At 36.8% G+C, this 21,295-nt stretch overlaps 2 protein-coding genes across 4 annotated transcripts; both read left to right on the forward strand.

The window, feature by feature from the left end:
- The first annotated feature begins 4,525 nt into the window (after positions 1–4,525).
- LOC112177985 lies at positions 4,526–5,710 on the forward strand. Its single transcript, XM_024316213.1, has one exon. It carries the CDS (start codon positions 4,526–4,528, stop codon positions 5,708–5,710), a length of 1,185 nt encoding a protein of 394 aa, XP_024171981.1.
- Positions 5,711–18,429: 12,719 nt separating this feature from the next.
- LOC121050326 lies at positions 18,430–21,081 on the forward strand. Of its 3 annotated transcripts, none has more exons than XR_005802676.1 (5): positions 18,430–19,280; positions 19,372–19,398; positions 19,522–19,680; positions 19,887–20,022; positions 20,476–21,081. XR_005802676.1 is itself a non-coding variant. In XM_040509946.1 (5 exons), the coding sequence occupies exons 1-4, from the start codon at positions 19,150–19,152 to the stop codon at positions 19,953–19,955; spliced, it is 363 nt and encodes a 120-aa protein (XP_040365880.1). In that variant the 5' UTR covers positions 18,430–19,149; the 3' UTR covers positions 19,956–20,022; positions 20,476–21,081. The 3 variants fall into 3 exon arrangements, 2 of the variants coding, with proteins under 2 accessions (XP_040365880.1, XP_040365881.1); XM_040509946.1 differs by having other exon boundaries at positions 19,545–19,680; XM_040509947.1 differs by having other exon boundaries at positions 19,545–19,680; positions 20,482–21,081.
- Positions 21,082–21,295: the final 214 nt, after the last annotated feature.

The raw sequence follows: 21,295 nt of genomic DNA on the forward strand, positions 1-21,295 counted from the left end.
CATTTCAGTAAATGTTGTTAGAGAACTAGTTCTGTTGATGTAATGACTTTGTTGGATATATGGATGAATGTATCGGATTTTTACATAAATGAATGTGTTTTGGATGTGATGTCATTTTGAATGTATATCAGACCATTCAATCCAGCTAAAAAATATTGTGCAATAATTGATCATCACAAAATGCCTAACAAAAACTGTTGTATGAGCCATCTAATTACAATACTATAAAGACTAAAAGAACGAGAAAGTCATTGTCCAGCAAAACAACAAACAACAGTTTTTTTAAGAAATCTATAGTATCAATAATGGATAGACAATGAGATTTGCAAGTACATATTGTCTGACCAAGCCTTCAGACAACAGCAAGCATATAAGCCCCTGTTGTCTGGCACAGCCTTCAGACAATAGTAAGTATATAAGCCGCTGTTGTCTGATTAAGCCTTCAGACAATAACAAGCATATAAGCCCCTGTTGTCTGGCACAGCATTCAGACAACAATAAGTATATAAGCCGCTGTTGTTTTTCTTGGCATTCAAACAACAGACTGGGTAGTAGTCGCTGTTGTAGTAAACTTTATCAGACGACAGTTTTTTGGTATTGTCTGATCCATGTATCAGACGGCATTGAGATAGACAACAGCAAAGTATATAATCAGACGACAGTGAAAAACTGTCGTCTGATTGAAAAATTGGTGTAGTGATTGCATTATGTACTTGTTAGTCTTCCGCTGTGTACGTAGTGAGTTTTGTGTGTGAGTTTACTTATTGAATTGTTATTTCAACTTAATTTTTAAACTTGGTGCAATGAAATATGTGACTTTAAATAATGAGTCTCTATTGACATTGAGCGTACAGAGGATCCTTGTTTACTTGTTTTAAAAGAAAAAAAAAATCTCACGCCCGAAGTATTGTGATTGTTTAAATTGTGCTTGAAAATCGGGGCCTATCATATATGGAGTACTTCAAGGTTGTAACCAGGTGTCATGTTGTGATTCTTAAATTTAAATTCGTATTCAATGAGTTGATGTTGTTCATAAGTATACAATTTTTTTTCTATCTTTTTCTTGTGGTTCTGCAAGTTATCAATTTGGTTGAGAGTCTCTTTGGTTAATCATAACTTCCAAGTTTATATCAAAGGTTAGGGATGGCAAAGGGGAGGATAGGGGCTAGGGATCAAAATACCATCATCGTCTCCGAAGTCATTCTCTAGCCCCGTCTCCACCCCAATCCCGGTTAGTAGACATTAATTGGGTATTCCCCGTACCCGTACCCATTGGGGATTAAGTCAACATACCAGCCCCAAATCTCCATTAGCATATATTTCTAGTTCATTTTAGCAATAATTATTATACAATAATCGAATTTTAAAAATACAAAGTTTTAATTTTAATATCATAAAATATTAAAAAATTTAAGTTTTATATATAGTAATACAGTAATATTTAATAGTTATCAACGTATTTTTAAAAAATATTATTTAAATATTAAATAAATTATTATTTTTTCCTCTAGAAAGCAAGGTCAGGACCAGCTCCTTGTCCTACCTTGAAAATTTATTAGATGAAATAACAAGTAATACAACAGGCTGGGGAACCAAACCAATCCAAGTCTTTAGGAAGAACAATGAGAACAATACAATATTGGAAGATTCTAGAAGCTTCCCAGAAACACTATAAAGCTGGAACATTCCAGAAAGTTCCACACCAAGGACCATGAAACCAAAGAACCATCAAGTGACAAAAGCTAGTGAAGATGAGTAACCAGTCACCTACACCTAGAGGTTGGCCGTGCGCTTCAAAATCTCGACCAAACGTTGGAGCAGGGAAATTTGGAAGAACGTCCAAGGTTTGCCTCCCTTCATTCGAATCACTATAATTGGCTCTAATGACCTGGATTTTCGTTATTAATTTCTTGTAATTTTCTGGAAGTTAATAAAGTCCTAGTTGGTACAAATTCTTGTTCTTGTGCCTTGTTCGTATGTTAATCGTAAGATAGAAATTATTTCGGATGATTATTTGCTCGGAACGCTTTATTTTGAGAGCTCAAAAGTTGACTTTTTATATGTTACAATTTTGTGAAAACTTCCTTCAAAAAAATCGTAGAGCACATCGATAGGAGTTTGTGGACATATGGCACGTGAAAATCGGAGATCATATGAAGAAATTATAGTCAGCGGAATTTTGTACTATTTTTGGAAATTCCTATAAATAGAAAATTCAAAAAAAAAAAAATCAGATTTCGAAAAGTTTCCAAAATCGGAAACACTCCCCAGAAAACCCTAGACCTGACCCAGACCCACTTGACCCGACCCGACTTTTCTGCCACCGTTCAATGTTTTATGGCGACGCCACCACCGCAGACTGACTCGCTTCTACCTCGCCATCATCCCTACCGGATTGGTTTCCACCCAATCCGGCCAGAAGCGGCGGATCGAAGGCCGAATTTCACAGCGGCGCTGCTTTGAAGCTCTCCTGATGCTCTTTCCATCCATACTAGCCTTGAACTCCATTTGAAGTGTGGAGCTCTGATTGGAAGATTCTAGATGCTTCCCAGAAACACTATAAAGCTGGAACATTCCAGAAAGTTCCACACCAAGGACCATGAAACCAAAGAACCATCAAGTGACAAAAGCTAGTAAAGATGAGTAACCAGTCACCTACACCTAGAGGTTAGCCGTGCTTCAAAATCTCGACCAAACGTTGGAGCTAGGAAATTAGGAAGAACGTCCAAGGTTTGCCTCCCTTCATTCGAATCACTGTAATTGGCTCTAATGACCTGGATTTTCGTTATTAATTTCTTGTAATTTTCTGGAAGTTAATAAAGTCCTAGTTGGTACAAATTCTTGTTCTTGTGCCTTGTTCGTATGTTAATAGTAAGATAGAAATTATTTCGGATGATTATTTGCTCGGAACGCTTTATTTCGAGAGCTCAAAAGTTGACTTTTCATATGTTACGATTTTGTGAAAACTTCCTTCAAAAAAATCGTAGAGCACATCGATAGGAGTTTGTGGACATATGGCACGTGAAAATCGGAGATCATATGAAGAAGTTATAGTCAGCGGAATTTTGTACTATTTTTGGAAATTCCTATAAATAGAAAATTCTTAAAAAAAAAATCAGATTTCGAAAAGTTTCCAAAATCGGAAACACTCCCCAGAAAACCCTAGACCTGACCCAGACCCGCTTGACCTGATCTGACTTTTCTGCCGCCGTTCGATGTTTTCTGGCGACACCACCACCGCAGACCGACTCGCTTCTACCTTGCCGTCGTCCCTACCGGACTGGTTTCCACCCAATCCGGCCAGAAGCGGCGGATCGAAGGCCGAACTTCACAGCGGCGCTGCTTTGATCGGAATTTCTGATTCCGGCGGCGGCTAGGCTTGAAATTTACCGTGTTTTGAAGCTCTCCTGATGCTCTTTCCATCCATACTAGCCTTGAACTCCATTTGAAGTGTGGAGCTCTGATTTCTGATTTCAAATGGTGTTGCCCCTTATAAAAATTATTGAGTTTTATTGGGGAGTAAAAATGTCTCAGCAACCTCCGAACCGGTGACTGAAGTCTGACGTCCGGTTTTATTCTCCCCCCCCCCCCCTCCCCCAATAATACATAATAAACTTTAATTTATTGCCCCCAATAAAAAATTATTGGGTTTTAATTGGGGGTAATAAAAGTCTCCAGTGACCTCTCTAGTGACCTATAAGATCTCCGACGACCGGTGACCGGTGATCGGAGTCTAGCGTCTGACTTTATTGCCCCCCAATGGCGACCTCTCCAGTGAACTATAAAATCTCCAACGACCTATAAAATTTCTAACAACCGCTTTGAAGATCTTTGATGACCTGTGAACGGTAATCAGAGTCCAATGTATGATTTTATTGCCCCCCCCCCCCCAATAAAAGTTATTCGGTTTTATTAGGGGCTAATAAAAGTCTCTGGTGACTTGTAAGAGATCCGACGACTTTTTGAGGGACCTCCGACAACCTTCGGTCAATGACCGGATTTTGGCGAAATCTCCATTGACATTTTAATTATTCATAGGGCAAACTTGTCTTTTTACATTTAAATAAATAAGTGGGCTCACAAATTTTTTAGTGGAGTTAGTGGGCATTTGTTGGGCCCAATTTGAGTAAATGGTCAAGAGCTCTAGATTAATTGATTAAACTTAAATGACTTTCCTTTTTTTTTTTTTTTTTTTTTTTTTTGTGAGAAGAAACCCTAATTAACTTAATTAGCTGCTAATTAACAAACTCACGTGCCAAGCACATGCATATTAATTGAATTTTCCTACTCAAAACAGGAAGACCTGATTAATGCTAAAATTCACAACAGAACTCATCCCTTTCTACCGGCAAGGCAACGGCGCAGTAACATACAAATCGGCGGCCCAGATGCAATGGACGGTAGAGATTAGACTTTTGGCCCAAATGCAATGGACAGAGAACGTGGCGGTGTATAAACAGTGCGGAGAACCACAACCTTAGTGCGGCAGAATTGGGCTCCTATTCTCCACCCTTAGAAATCAGTTATGGCTCTCTCCTACGTTTTCAGCAAGAGCCTCAGATCAGCATCCACAATGTTTTCTAGTCTTTTGTGCAGAAACCGGTTTCGAGTCCAAGGATTTGCAGGAGCTGCTTCACATTTTGATTTTCAAAATCAGTGGTTCTGTACAAAAAGACTGACCAGCAGCTCCGATGATTTTACAGTCTCTTACCTGGTTAACTCATGTAGGCTGTCCCCAGAAGCCGCCGTTGTAGCGTCCCACAAGGTAAAGTTTCAATCTTTAGTGAAACCAGACTCTGTTTTAGCCCTTTTTAGACAGTATGAGTTCTCAGACACCCAGATCTCAACTCTTGTGCGGAGATACCCACTTATTCTGGTGGCCGATGTGAAGAATAACCTTTTGCCAAAGCTTGAGTTTTTGTGCTCCATAGGAATCTCAAGGCTCGACCTTGCAAAAATGCTGAGCCACAAACCAATTCTTTTGACCCCAAGCTTGGAAAACAGCATTATACCCTGTTATACCTTCCTCAAAAGCGTGGTGCTCTCTGATTCCAAGGTCGTCTACATTTGGAAGCGCAACTCATGGATTTTCGGGGCAAACCTATCAAAGAATGTGATACCCAATATTGGGCTTCTCAAAGAATTGGGCATGCCCGACTCGTGTATCGCTTCCTTGGTGACATATCACGCTGAGATTGTGATGAGAAAGCCTGAAGCTTTCAGTGAACTTGTGAGTGAGGTCAAAGAAATTGGATTTGATCTTGAAAAGATGTTCTTTGTGCAAGCCTTGCATGCAATGTATTGGAAGCAGACATGGAAGAGAAGTGAATCGGCCTATAGGAGCTGGGGTTGGTCTCATGAGGATATTCTGTGTGCCTTCAGGGTGTGTCCACTGTGCATGACCAAGTCCGAGAAGAAAATAATGGGAACAATGGATTTCTTAGTGAACAAGATGGGGTGGCAGTCACAAACAATTGCAAAGATTCCTTATGTTTTTATGTACAGCTTGGAGAAGAGAATCATCCCAAGGTGTTCAGTTGTTAGAGCTTTGTTGTTGAAAGGATTGATAGAAGAGAAGAAGTTGAGTTTGACTGCTGTTTTTATGAAGCCAGAGAATTACTTCTTAAATAAGTTTGTCACTTGCTATCTTGACCAAGTACCTCAATTGTTGGATGTATACCATGGAAAAGTGGACGCGCAGGATGTATGATCTTGAAGCCTCTCGGATTTCATATGTTGTTCGTGTGTTATTCTGCAGTAAATTACATTGTTATAAATATGGTAGCCCCAAGTTTGTCTTTGTTATTTGAACTTATCTGAAGTATATGCATCTATGCAGTAGACGTTATGATCATTTATGCTTTCATGATTCAGATGGATTTTTCACCATTTGGGTCTCCTCTGCCAGTTTCACACATCTATGAAGCTAAACAGTTTCTGTTACTTCATCTCTGCCTCTACATGGAATTTTCTTTCTTGCGTTTCTGTTTTTCTGTGTAATGCAGGTTTCTGGTGTTTGAGGGATTCTTCATTTTTTGTAATCTTGGTGGAACTGGAAAATGCTTTCACCCTCTGGGTAACTTGTTTGATCATTAATTCATTGTGTTGGTGCCTTGTGATAATTAAATTGCCAGATGGGTAAGTTTTATACTCTTTGTTACTTGCTGAGAATTGGGTTTAGGTAATTGTTCTAGTCATTGAAGCAAAAAGTTCTAAACTTGCTGCTTTAAGCTTTCTGAAAGCAAATTTTTTATTGTTGATTCTGAGGTTAGTCATAGGAGAAGTCATTTCTTTTTATAGGAATGAGGTCTGGAGCTTAATAATGAAACAATGATCGCTGAGTGAGGATTCCACTTGTTGTTGGTTCTGAATCTTTCTGGGTTTGTCTAATATTCTGATGATGGGCGTGGCTTTGCTTTAGAAACTGTTAGAGCAACCGTAGCTGATTCCGGGAGCCACTAGCCGGTAGTGAATAATTGGTATGGTGAGGAAAGGTGAGCAGGGTAGAATGATGGGTTGTGTTATTTTGGAAGGACATTGGAACGGGCAAACAGCTTAGAATAGCAGAGCATGCATGTAGTCTTCTCTTTAATTATTTGCGTCCTTTAGAATGTGAGATGCTTTTATCAACACCAAAATCTATGTTCCTTTTGTAGTAGGGTTGGAATAGGTTCAGTTGGGGGCGATTATTTTTAGTACAACCACGAACCGAAACGATTTTGTTGGTGTTCGATTTTCCAGCGTCAAAGTTGGAACCGATCGATCTTTCAGTTAGCGTTCTATTGCCCAATCGTGGAAAGATAGACAGTAATCCTATAATCGCTATTCACTGTTCATTTCACGATAGAATGCTACCAGATATTGGGAAGAGAGAGAGAGAGAAGAGATGAATTATTTTGCGGTTGTACGTTTAGTCTACTCAAGGTCTCAAGCCAAACCGTCGACTAAACCGAATACGATAGTGTCGGTGTGCAGTTGGTCTCAATTGAGAATGTTGTTGAAATCTAAATCTAAAAATGATAATACAAGGACTGGAGATGCTCTAGTGAGTACCAAATTGCTAGGGATTTTGCTATCTTCCAATATGTACCATGAAATTACATATATCATATCCAAAATGATATGACTAAGCCAAAAACAACAGTGTTCATATCTACGAAACTCACATTTTGTGCAAACCGACTATTTCATCACCATTTTCTAGTCCAACAATTTGCCCGACTCCAGTATATTTGCGCATGTGTAATTCAAGTGTAAGTTTTAGATAAAATTTGGTGTGCAATACCAAAGACCAAAAAAGATTTAACAAGACCATGATAAAAAAAAAAATTGATAATACAGACTGAAATTGAATTTCAACCAGCACATAGGGAGTACAAATGATATAGATAATGCCAAAACGATCTCCATTAGGTTGTGGATACATTATCAATTTAATCATTGGATGCATTAAAAAACTATTACTTCCCGTCTTATATACGTTGATCGACGTAGTATTTGGTTTACATGAAAACATTCACATATAAACGTACATATTATGCTTGTCGCAAGAGAAACCTAAAAATGGAAGAAAAGAAAAAGATTGAAGTCAATTTAACTAAATTCCTTTTGCTCCATATTAAGGTCGAGTTATCCTGTTTATCTTATCATAATACCAATTGACTTTTGCTACCGGCCGGCGACTTCTTTTCATTTTTTGGTAGATCAGCACAGCTGCACAGAAAGGAAATGACATATACTTTTGTATGTAACTAAGATTTAATTTTGTACATGGTAAAAAGTATGTAAATCTTCAAAATTTTACAATTATTTCTTTCTCTGGTCAGTGGTTATTCATGAAGTTTCCTTCATAATCAGATTCACTGAAATTGCATACAGATGGTGAAATGTAAAAACATATTCTTCTTTATGTAGGTGATATATTACTGCAAACAAGAGAAAACTTGAGGAATAGAACTACAACTCTACGAGCAACTGAGTAGTGGAATACAGTTAATTAGCCTAGTACCAAACCAGATATTTAATTATTGCCAACAATAAATACTTCCTTCCTCTCATTTCGATCTCTCGAGTCTAATCATCAAGCAGTACTTATTCTGGATATGTGTAAGTGCAACAACACGCCATTCAAATTTTCACCAAATTCTCGTTATTACAGGTTGCCTCACAAATATCATACGAGCAGTTTGGGATAGGAATAGAGGTAAGCCTGGGAAAGGGCAGTTTTCTGCAATTCTGCCTCTACTCGATATCAATCTTGGCAAAAATTGCTCGATACCAATGGAGCAGCACTACGTACGTGAGAAATATATTGATCATCTCACACAAAAATGGAATCTCGATCAACATCCTCAACAGTAAAATATATAGAAGTTCCAATCTTTATCTTTATGTTTTTATCATTAATGAGATGAATACTTTAATGAGTATGCATTTTACCACAATCCACATGCAAAAATGGTCATTTTTGTTCTATTAATTTGTAGTAATTACTCCACTTAAACTAATGTACTAGTTTGTGGACAATTTAGCAAGCGTGACAACAAATTTGTTGTCAGAGTGGTAAATCTTTATGTTTTTATCATTAATGAAATGATTACTACAATAACTACACATGTTATCACAAACCACAACAATTTATGTAAAAGTGGTAACTTTTATTCTATTTGTAGTAACTATTTCAAAAACTATATCATTTACAAGATTATCAATCATTTTACAATTCTGACAACATTTGTGTTGTGAACATGGTAAACTTAATATTAGAGCAAAATATATGTAAGTACTCAGTACATCTCTGACCACTCAATTATAATAACTACAATAAGTATGGTCAAGAGTCATAATTTTAGTTCTACTAGGTGTAATTTATTATTTTGACATTATTTATTACTTGTTTCTAAATAATATTACATATCAAGAAAGAATGTGTTGTTAATATAGTACCCTAAATTTTATTTTTAAAAATGGCACATGTTAACATTTAAGTGGGTAACCTGTTAACCGGTTCAATATACTACATTAATTTATTGAAAATTAAAAAATTAAAAAATAAGGGTATGACATACATCAAGCTAGGTATCTTCGACGACCCTAGGTTACGTGCATATAGATGAAATAGAATCACAATTCAAGTAAATTAAAATACAGCAAAACCCTAAAATTATTCTCGCATATATAAAGGAACCAGGAGGAAGGAATCAAAGCGAAACAATTTTCACAACATTATATCCAGATTGCTTCTTGGATGTGCTCTAGTAAAAGTTCAAAGCTGCAGTATTGTACTCCCTCTTCTTTGTCTCCCAAGTTGTAGATACGATTGTTGATATAAATCGAATTTGGATGATACTTTGGATAAACTAAAAGAGAGACACACATGGATTGATTCTGACCCAAAAACAAGGGTTCATTTCCAATATTAATTTTTTGAAATCGATCTCTACACATTTGAGTCTATCCCTATGTATAGTTACTCAATACCCACTTCCGGATTGCATTTAAGAAATCTAATTGCGACGTCAACTCGTCAAGCGTTGACCACTTTGATCTATACCAGCTTAAGTTTTTGTTGAGATCTAATTGCCCCATTACAGTTTCGTATGCATACGTATTTATAAATTACCATAGGTATTTGCATGCACTAGTTTGTGTCACGAGGAAAAATAGGCCAATAATTAATGGTATTCACTAGTAATGATTTTACCTTTTTTTTTTTTTTTTTGACAATCAAAATAATTTATTAAATAAAAAAGATAACACATAAGGTGGGGAACATGAAGGCAAGACTATTTATAAAAAACAATTAAATCAAAAGGCAACCAAACATAAGTAAGATTAAGCAGAGCTAATTGAATCAAAGATCAAGACTCACAACGGGCGTTTGATTACGGATAGGATAAGGATCTTGTTCTCGTGAATCTCTCTTGGCCTTCAATTTTTTATTTTGAGTGTTTGAGAGAGACTTAAGAAGATTCTCATCTTCTAGAGTTGCTTCATCCTCATCAATTCTGGAACACAACGGACTTATCTCAGCCTGAGCATATGTATGATGACCAAGGGGTTTTTCATTTTTCAAATCACCCCAACAGAACATAGCATCATGAGCAATTCTATCAAAGTAGAATTTATATTATTAGTGTCAACTATAGTGTCATTGCGCTCTCCAACTGCCTCTTGCTCATCTGCAATAATGCTCTTGCCTTGCTGCCTTTGAAAAAGAATCTCAAAGCTATTACCAGTGGAAATATAGACATTAACATTACCCGGAGAATTTGTTGAAACTGAACTTGCAACTGGGCTTGAGATATTTTGTTCTACCTCCTGTATTATTGGAACAATGGCTTGCTTAACAACAAATGGACTAGTAGTTTCAACGTACAATTGAAGTTTGTTCAACAATATCCATAACCCCGTTCAATTCCGAATCAACAACCACTGCTATAGTAAGAGGAGGAGATGCTCGTGCGAATGAAGGACCCTCTCTAGCATCTGCATTCACATTTGGCATAGGGTCAATAACAATCTTCTTTCCCTTATCCACCTGCTCAGTATTAATCTTTGCCATTTTTTATGTGAATTAAAGTGAAGCTAAGCTCTACTCTTCTTTATTGTTTTATTTATTTATTATTTATTTTTTTGAATAAGTCTAAAACCACTTGTCGACATTGATACTCAAGCTCTACTCTCTCTCTTTTTTCCAAGAGTTTATGATTTTTAAAATATTTATTTAGAAAGGGAGGCCAGGAAGTGGTGTAGGACCTCCAAATCTTGGAAGGCAATAGCCAATTAGAGGAATGAATCCCATTTTTTTTCTTTTTTTTCTTTTTAGAGATGTATCTCAATATTTCATATTTGCATGGAGGATGGATCTTCTTGACTCTGCGAACTAATTTTTTGTTATTACTAAAAAACTAATGTACTTCTTTTCGAGGTACTCAATGAACTTTTGGAATAAAGAGGACGTCAATTGTAGTCATGACTTATGAGGAAATTACAACTACATGTTATAAGCTTCGGTATTATTGATTGGAGCCATATGGCACTATCTATGCAAACTAAAAGTCGGTAAAGAAATTGATTACTCGATCCATTTCTCATTTCTGTATCAATACACACACACACACACACATACACACACAAGGTCTTTGCACAACAAAATAAAGACAAATCCATGAGAAGCAAATAGTATTATTATATTTGCCATTTAGCTAATAAACCTATAGATATGAAGGCTCCACAAAGGAGTTAGAACTACAAATGATGCGGCTGAAATAGCCTCACAATTTAACCCTGCAAAATGTAGTTGTCAGTATAGGATAAGCAGGGATCGTTCAGTCCGGGAATTGTAGGGTACACCTACACTAAAACATCAATTAACAAATAAAAGAATAACATTGGGGTTTTGAAATTTGGTTCTAATCTACTTAAAATAAAAATAAAACAAATAAAACTATACAATGATCGACTTTCGTCACCTAGACCACTACCACTCGAAAATTACTAAGTGTAAAAACAGAAAATTCATTTCAACATGCTATAAAAACGTGCCTATCTTAAATGCTAGATAAGAGCCCAAATGAAAAGCTGTCATGGTCCAACCCATTTATCTGATCTGGTCTTCGAATCAACTCACACGTGCAAATTAGTCATTACACATAGCAATTAACACGTAATTTCCAGAATCGTTTAATCATTAAAGCATGATTTTTACCACTCTTTAAAACTAATTACTAGTTGTTTAACTCAACGTCTTAACAAATAATAATTACTCCTGGCAAATTAAGCAAACACACATGAATACTCAGCGTGATTCTAACATGCAAACTTATTAACCTAACTCTGAAAATTACCTAAACACGTAAAAGGGCACAAGATTGTAACATGCATCATCAAAGAATTCTCGAAATTAACTTAATAATAAACTGAAAATCTCAAAAATATTAATAAAAATATTCTAAAAATTTCATGTCTCCAATTACACAACTCGCAAATCCAAAAACACAAAACCGAAACAATAATTATAAGTAGAGTCATAGTTACACTTTTGAAGCTTTCCTCAGCGGCTTAGCAACAAGGTGATGAACTCGTCTCTGCTATGGTGGTGGAGCGTCCTTGACTCAGCGCCTAAGAACTTCGTAGATTGATGGAAGGATGGTGGTCATAGTCTTGTAAGTGATGGAGGTTTGAGAAGTGAATTGGGCAGAGTTATGGAATAGTTTTTAGCTAGGAAGTGATAGGCCAGGAAATTATCTTGGTCAGGAAGTGATGCTCTTGGTGTTGAGAATGGCTGCTATTTATAGTGGAATTCCCCTCTCTTGTGATGCAATCATGGCCATTCATCTAGAGGTGATTTCTCCTTGAAATTTCCTTGATTTTCTCTTGACAAAGTCATGAAATTTCTGATCTCTTTTCCCTTGATATATTCCCTAGATATCTCTAGAGTTAATCATGCAATGCTCTTTCTTTTCCTTAAATAGTGACCAGATACATCCCTTATTCCTCTCCTTTGAATTGCACTAATTTCTTCCGAGAATTGTGCACACAATAAACTCCTACAATCAAGAAAAATCAGAATTTAATTAGTGTTATAATCAATAGAAAATAAGATAATTAGGAATAAATATTGACTATAAACACTCCATTTTATCTCCTCAAATTCTTCCTGATTTATGCAAGTTTTCCTCTCTTTTAAGTTTTCCTTGATTTCATCAGTCAAGAGTTTTCAATGGGATGGACTCTCATTAAAACAGGAAAATCAGAAATAGAAAAGTTCAAATGAAGAAAGTTTCCTAAAACAAAATAGGAAATAATTCCTAAAATGAAAGAGGAAAGTTTCTAAAATGACTTGTCCTTAGTTTATGCTCATTTCTGCTCTTTTTCACCTCTTTTCTTCATTTCCGACCATGAAGTACTTAAAAACATAAACTATATTATAATTATTAATTTTAAGAAAATAACTTAGCCAAATGAGGGAAAATATATATTAAAAATGTCACACTTTGTGCTCCTATCAACAAACCGTTATATGATTCAATTTCAACATTTCTTAAATAGTGCTGGCCTGTTTAGTGTCGCTTCCATTTACTGGGAATATGTTTACTTGGACAAATAAACAGCAGAATGACCACAAGATTAGTGAAAGACTAGATCGAGTTGTGGCTAATTGCCCAGCTCTTACTTTATTTCCTTATGTGGCTTTAAATAATTTACCTATTTATGGCTCTGATCATGGGCCAATTTATCTTTCTTTTAATACCGGTACTACTAAGAAACGAAAGAATTTCAGACTTGAAGCTATGTGGCTTCAACATCCTGATTTCAAGAACATTGTTAATACTTCTTGGTTAACTGCCACTAATGGAAATGCTACTGAAAATTTTACGTCTAAGGTATTAGCCTTTCAAGCTTTAGCTAAAGAGTGGAACTTCTCGATGTTTGGAAACATTTTTCAAATATTGAAAGATATCCATGCACAGTTACAGCTATTCAAAGCTCCCATCCTTCTACTCATTCTTCTCTGCTTGTTCAACAAGAGTAGAACTTAATGATCCAATTAGAAGCCCTCTTTAGACAAGAAGAACTTTTTTGAGCCCAAAGAGCCAAAACAAATTGGCTTCAATTGGGAAATAAAAATACTAAATACTTTCAAATGCAAGCTTGCATTCGAAAAAAGAAGAATCAAATTCTTCGTATTAAGAATGACTTGGATTATTGGACTAATGATGAGGAGCAAATTGCTTCCATCTTTATCCAATCTTTCAAGAAAAGATTCACTAATACTAGTAATCCTTCTAAGGAAGCTTTGAATCTATTTACCTCTTGCTTAGAGCCGTGTATCACAGTGCAAGATAATCACTCTTTAATGCAGCCTGTCACCTTAGAGGAGGTATACATAGCTCTTCCTAATATAGGTCCTCTTAAAGTGCCAGGTCCTGATGGCATTCATGCTATATTTTACCAATCCTACTGGAATCAGGTAAAAGATCCGTTATTCAAACTAGTGTCTGATTTCTTCAATCATAATATTGATCTTTCACTTATAAATAAAACAAATATTGTTCTTATTCCAAAAACTAAAAATCTTGAGATTGTAAATCATTATAGACCAATTAGTCTGTGTAATGTGTAGCTTACAAGGTTATTACGAAGATCATGGTGGCGCGTCTTCGACCTTTGTTACATAAATGTATTTCTCAAAACCAAGGTGCTTTTGCTCCGGGTAGATCTATTCATGATAACATCCTCATTGCCCATGAAATTTTTTCTTTGTTCAACAGGAAACATCACAAGCTGGATCTAGTTTTACCGCCATGAAACCAAAATTTTGAATTGGGATTACCTTTTCATGTGTCTTCATAATTTTAGTTTCAACCAAAGCTGGATTGACTTAGTCAAGAACTGTTTATCTACTGTTTCTTTTTCTATTTTGATTAATGGCGTTTCTCAAGGTTGTTTTAGGCCTTCTCGAGGAATCAGACAAGGTGACCCCCTTTCGCCTTACTTGTTCATTTTAGCAATGGAACCGCTTATCAGAATGTTCAATAAGCTTGCTGAGAGCGCAAGATTCCAGGTGGGAATTCTTACTTCTACTCATGGTGCCTAATTTTTGCCAAGGCTTCTCATTCTGTGGCTAAGCAAATTATTACCACTCTCTCTACTTTTGTTGAGGATTCTGGCCAACAAATCAATTACCACAAATCTACTATATATTTATTTTTATGCACATATTAATTCTTCAATCAAGCGTGATATTGCTCACTGTTTAGGAATACAGCATAAATCCTCTATTAAGAAATGTTTGGGTGTGCGTAATATATATAGTCTGTTGGAAATTAAGATCCTTTAAATATGAACGATCTTATAGAAAAAATGCAGAAGAAGCTAGCTGGCTGGAAATCCCATACTCTATCAAGAGGTGGGAAACTAACATTAGTCAAATCCAACCTCTCAGGTATGCCTAACCATATGTTGTCTTGTTTTAAATGTCCTAAGAAGCTTACTGATAAATTAGATAAAGAATGTAGATCCTTCTTTTGGGGTAATACTCAGCCCTCTATTGCTTGGAAGCAAGCTTGCTTACCTAAACAGAAAGGAGGTCTTGGAATTAGACCAGCAGAGTGTTTTAACAGAGCTGCCTTGGCTAAGCTTGGTTGGAAAATACTAACCCAACCTTAGAATTGATGGGTTCAGATAGTGACAAGAAAATATCTTAAACACCATCATTTTCTCACAGTTCCTAAAAAGACTGCAGCTTCTTTAGCATGGAAAGGAATCTTAGATTCTAGAGACCTTCTTTGTGAAGGCTTAAGATGGATAGTTGGTGATGGTAATTCTATTTTATTTTGGTCTTTTAATTGGGTACTCCCCTTTCCTTTATATCATCTTGTTCCTGAACATGAACGAAATGATTTGGATTGGTCCCTCAAGGTTTCTTCTTTTATTCATAATTTTTCTTGGAATAGAGATGCTCTCTTACAGCTTCTGCTTGATGACATTGTTAGGGCTAGTTTGGGATTGCTGTGACTTTTAAAAAAAACTTATGTTGCTGTGTTTTGAAAATAATCAGATATGAATTAAAACAGTTTCGTGTTTGGTAAATAATATTTTTAAAAGTCCTGTTAGTACATAAAATAACTGCAGAGCATGTTTTGATCTACAACAGCTTCTAAAAGCAACCTATGGGCTGCTTCTAAAATCTGTTGTCAGTGACCTATAACTTTCAATTAAAGCTTCTTTTTATTTATTTACCAAATACAATAAAACCTAAAATTTTGAACAAAAGCTGATTTTTTTAAAAGTGAAGCAATCCCAAATGGGGCCTTAGTCAAATAGTGGCTATTCCTATGCCAATGTTTCATACTGTAGATGAGTTTGTTTGGGGCCCGTCCCCCCTCTGGCGTGTTTACTGTTAAAAGTGCTTCTTGGATGCAATCACAACATACCCCTGCTCACTCTAAGGCCCCTCTTTTATCAAAACTATGGAATCTAAATATTCCCCCGAAGGTAAAATTTTGGCTTGGTCACTTAATAGAGGAGGTTTAAAGAATAGAGATCGTCTTTCCGTTTTTAATCCTAATATTCTCTCTGCTTGTCCTTTCTGCTCTTCTGCTACAGAATCTCTTGATCATCTTATTTTGCATGCTCTTTTGCCAGACGGGTTTGGCAACTAGCTAATATGCTTATTCCCAATATTATGATTGATTCTCTATTTGCTTGGTTAAATGTTGTTACTAATCAATACTCAGATGTTAATGCTTTAAGTCATGTTTTCTTAGTTGCTTGGTCTATTTGGCATACTCAGAATAAAGTGATCTTTCAGAATCTGACCCCCTCAGCTAATAAAATGGTGTTTGTGGCTTTTACTTTTGGGGGTCAACTACTGTAAGGCTAACCCGAAGTTCTCTTGTCCTAAAGTGTCAAAGTTTTTCCATATCAAATGGCAGCCGCCTGACCAGTTACACATGAAGCTTAATTTTGATGGTTCAATAAGACAAAATGTTGCTACCATTGGCTTTCTACGACGAAACTCTGATGGAAACCTGTTGTTTATCGTCGGTTAGGTAGCATTAATGCTCTTATTGTTGAAGCTACAGCCTTAAGGGATGGATTGCATATGGCGTTGTTACATAAGTATCAAAATGTCATTGTGGAAGGTGATTGTAAACTTCTCTTGGATTTCATTCACTTGAGGACTACTATCCCATAGAGGATTAAGGCTCTAGTTCAAGATATCAATAGGCTTGCTGCTCAATTTCATTATGTTGTGTTTCGACACATCTACCGAGAAGCTAATTTTGTGGGAGACAGGCTTGCTGATTTGGCTCATAATGCCCCTAGTCCTTCTGTTTGGTTTTTCTGCCTTTCCATGTTTGTGTCCCCAGCGTTCCATTTGGATCAGCTGGGCAGGGGCGTTCCGAGAGGTTTCGTGTTGTTGTTTGGTTCCTGTTGTTATTTCTACATAAATAAAAAATAAAATAAAAACTCCACAAACAGTACTTCCATACACTGTATTTGAAACTGACATTCGTATTTTGTGAAATTCCCAAGTGAACGGCAAAAAGAAAAAAGAAAAAAAGAAGAAGATATTAATTTAACTTAAAATTAGTAAACATGGCCTATAAAAGGGGGTGCTAGGCAGTTGAGTTCACTCACACTTTCCCGTTCTCCAGTTCACTTGTTCGAATCGGTTGCCAACTTGCCATAAACCCTAATCCGCAATGTTGAACCCCATTACCCCAAGAATGACTTGGAAGCCAGAGTTACCTGCCGACACTGGTGGACCTAGCACATGTCCAATGGGGGCTGCTGCCGTCACTCAAAATTTTGCAAACTTAAGTATAATTAACATACTTACCATATATGATATGAAAAAGTTTAATAAAAATCTAAGAGCACCCCCACTTAAAATGAAACTCAGCACATAGTCATAACTTTTATACATTAATTATACATTCTTTCTAAATTTCATTGTACCCGTTGGGCGCAACACATATTAATCAAATCTCGCCCCCACAAAATTAAAATCCTAAGTCCGCTAGTGCCTACCGGCTCTATCCATTAATGATTGAAAGCCCAGAGCTCCGCTGGGATTTCATTCGCAAAGTCTACGCAATCCTCACTGTTCAGTTACTTGTTACCATCGCCGTTGCCACCACCGTCTACTTCGTCCGTCCAAGTTCCAAGTTCTTTGCCACTATGTGACTAGTTTTGGGCCTCTACATTGAAGTCTTAGTTCTCTCCATTTTCGGTATGTAAGAATTAATTATTATTTCTGCTTGAAATTGAATTTAGAGTTGTTTCCGTTTTGGGAAATTATTGTGAAAATTAAGGTTTGATCCATGTTAATTTAGTTTAAGTGCTCATCACCATGTTCTTTTTAATGCACAAGCACCCCCTGAATTACTTCCGTGGGATTTTTACCGTTTGTCTAGCACTTGTGGTTTTTTTTTACTTTGTCAAGGGGAACTCAAAAGCTTTCTAGGCCCAAGATAAACTCATTCGGCGCATGTGAAATGCTCCAACTGTGCATTGCAGCATAATGTCTGGCCACTTTAACAGCTTCGGGGTTCGAACTTAGGTTGGGGAGCATACCCAAATTAAGCAAGAACCACTAAGCCACTTGCAGTGGTTAGTATATGTTCTCTTTGTTTGGGGAATAATATAATATATGGCAGTCCTATGTTTTTGTCGAAATTTTAGGTGTTACAATATAAATATAATTACCTTACCACACAAATTGATGCATAATAAATTTTGGTTAATGAATTGGTGTCACAGAGCACAATCTATCTTCACGTGGCTGGTACGTTTGCCTTATCTAAGAACTTCTCTTCCTGAAGTACTTAGGGGTGGGGTTGTTGGATGTTTATGATTCGACTTTGGTGTCCTGTTGGTGTTAAAGTCGTCTTTTGAACACGCGCCTGATATAAATTGACAGTAAGCAAGCTAGGGTTTTTTCCTTTGACAGACTGCGGCCGCTCTGGCGCGGTTCTCCGCATTGGGCGAACTTCAGGTGGTCTGCCCGTGGAGCTTTCTTGGGGTTTTCTCTGACTCACGGCCTCTATCATCTTCCTCTGCCCCGAAAATTTAGAAACCTAAGACGTTTGTGTCCATTCTTGCGGGAACAGAAGAGAATAATGTTTCCATCAGTCAGCTTCCTTCCTCTACAATTCGTGGTGATACTGTGTTCGTCAAGATATATATATTAATGAAGCGATCTACCAGGAGCAACTCAAGGCATATCGCACCAACCTGATTGGGCGTCTTCATCTTCGGAAAGATTCAACTCCAATGAAAATGGAGGCTTTAAAAGCCTCTCTGAATTATGGCAGCCACTGGGTCCGGAGGCTGGTTCCAATTGGCAAGGGGTATTATGATCTCCATTTTGATTCGGAAGCTGACCTGCGCAAGGTTTGGGGTGGTGGCACCTGCACACTTGAGTCAGGAATATTTCGGCTGTCGCAATGGCAGCCGCGGGGGATGTTCTTCCTTAAACCCATACTCAAATATGGATAAGAATCTTTGGTCTTAGCCATGAGTACTGGCATCAGCAACACATCATGGAAATTCCCCGTGATGTGGGCATTTCGTTACAACTTGATGCGGCAACAAAGGAGCAGAGATTTGGGTACTATGCTCGGGTATTCGTAGATGTTGATCTGCTTGGTCCTCTCCCTTCATCTATCATGGTTGAAAGAGAGATTGATTATGAGAATCTACCTCCTCGATGCAACCATTGTGGTCTTATTGGACATGAGACACCGAATTAATTGTAGGCAGCTGTAAGTAAAAAGAGGCTCAGATGAAAAGTAATGATTGATTTAAATTTAGTTGCAGTTACTTGATTTTAATGGTGTTCTTAATTATTTGCAGGTCAACTGTAGAAAATCAAATCATCAAGTTAAGTTCTTTTGAATCCTATGTATTTAAATTTGTAATTATATATGTTGCTTTCTAAGAAACCTGGGAGGATCACAGGCTAATCATTGCTGATCTTAAATTTAGACCAAATCTTCTTAACAGAATATGGATAAGTATGATGGCAGAGTTCGTATCAGTAGAAAGCTGAGGAGTTCAGCGTCGATGAGTGAAATAGAGGCAAAGCTTGAAGCCGAACTTGAGAGGTTGGGGCTAAACACGAATAGTTCTACTTTGGAGAGAAGATTTACTGATCATGATGAGGTACAAAGTCTATGTTTATCTTTGCAATTTTAAGTTTATCTTTTAGTGAATCCAAGTATCCAACTCACTTGAAACATGGAAGTAGTGAGGAAAACCCTGATTTTCGTTCTATTTTTCTTGATATGATTGCTGCCCAGTAAACATCATTAAGTTTTCACCATCCTTTTTCCTCATTTCTAATAGCTATCTTCTGCAATATTTGGAAGGTTCTTGAAGAGAAGAGGAAGGCTCTGGCTACACTGAGAAGAAAAGAGTTGACTTGGGCAAAGAGCTGATGTCTATGCAGCAGCTCACAAAAAAGAGGATGAAGAAGAAGCTGATCTTGAGGCTGATGCCCAAGAGGTGAGGCTGGACTTTATTTATTTACTTGATTTTTTTTTTTTCCATCTTACCATGCATGGTTTTACTTGCTATTCCATGTGTTAATGTTTTATTGTTTTTGCATTGTATTCAGTGAGAAACCAATTAAAATAAAGTCTGGTAGGTAATTTTGTTTATTTCAATTAAAATAGAGAAGTTCAGTTGAGTGATGAGGAATTTGAATGTTCCAGATGATAGAAAGTGTGTTGATTTTATGCAGCATATTAATTCAAGTTCATCCAACTTTACTTGTAAACCAGCATCAAAGTTACATTTCATTCCCTGCTGAAACATCATTACACATGCATCCACATCATTACACATGCATCCACATCATTAATATTGTTCTGCTTTTACGACACTTTCAAGTATTTGTACTATTTGAAACTTTTACAAGTCATCACTACTTACATAATTTTCATCCATTAATTTTAGTGGCAGCCCTTCAGATCAAATCAGAAATGAGCTGCTGATCAAATCAGAAATGAGCTGCTCACTATGACAGAAGATGCACCAACAGCAGATAAACCAACTGGCAAGACATCGAAAGAACTAATGTAGAACAATTGGTTTAAACTGAAAATGTAATATATTGTTGTTATCACTAATCACTTTTGTAGAGTATGGGTGCTCACGCATGGGTTCATCACCCTCCATTCTCCATAGTTTTGGTTCTTGGCTCTGGTGCTAGGTCCTCCTTCGACAGCCATGACGCTTTCTTGGTATGGGTCTCTATGGTGGAGAGTATGGTGTTGTTTTGAGGGATTTTATCCCTTGGATTGTTGGATTTCATATGATTTGTGTTATAGACTTTGATTGGCATCGGATGTACAGTATGGAACTACCTGGTGTTCTGCTTCCTGCAACACATCGGCAGTTCTGCGTGGTCGGCGGCGCGAGGTGGTCTGCAGTAGCTAGGTTTTCTGTATTGGATTGGGCTTATTCTTTGGGCTTTTATTTCAGTTGTTTTATGAGGGTGTCATTTCCTTATACTGGCTCTTGTTGAGCCCAGTAGAAAATTAAATTTCCTTTACTTTATTATCTGTTTGGGTCTGTCCATCAGACTTATTAGTATATAGTAAGTTCAGTCTTTTGGGCTAGCTTTGGGCAACTTAATTAATTCCATTTTCAAAAAGAAAAAAGAAAAAAGAAAAAAAAAAAAAAAAAAATATATATATATATATATATATATAAAATCACTTTTGTAACTTGTATATAAAAAGAAAGATACTTGGCTGACCAGCCATGGTCAGCC

Source organism: Rosa chinensis, chromosome 7, assembly GCF_002994745.2.
Source record: "Rosa chinensis cultivar Old Blush chromosome 7, RchiOBHm-V2, whole genome shotgun sequence".
NCBI lineage: Eukaryota > Viridiplantae > Streptophyta > Magnoliopsida > Rosales > Rosaceae > Rosa > Rosa chinensis.

What these genes read in the sequence shown, in the direction of transcription:
- LOC112177985 (XM_024316213.1), top strand. Translation starts at nt 4,526, where the DNA reads ATGGCTCTCTCCTACGTTTTCAGCAAGAGCCTCAGATCAGCATCCACA.
- LOC121050326 (XM_040509946.1), top strand. Translation starts at nt 19,150, where the DNA reads ATGTTGATCTGCTTGGTCCTCTCCCTTCATCTATCATGGTTGAAAGAG. An exon ending in GTAGAAAATCAAATCATCAA is followed by an intron (nt 19,399 to 19,544) that starts GTTAAGTTCTTT and finishes GTATGATGGCAG; the next exon opens with AGTTCGTATCAGTAGAAAGC. An exon ending in GATTTACTGATCATGATGAG is followed by an intron (nt 19,681 to 19,886) that starts GTACAAAGTCTA and finishes AATATTTGGAAG; the next exon opens with GTTCTTGAAGAGAAGAGGAA.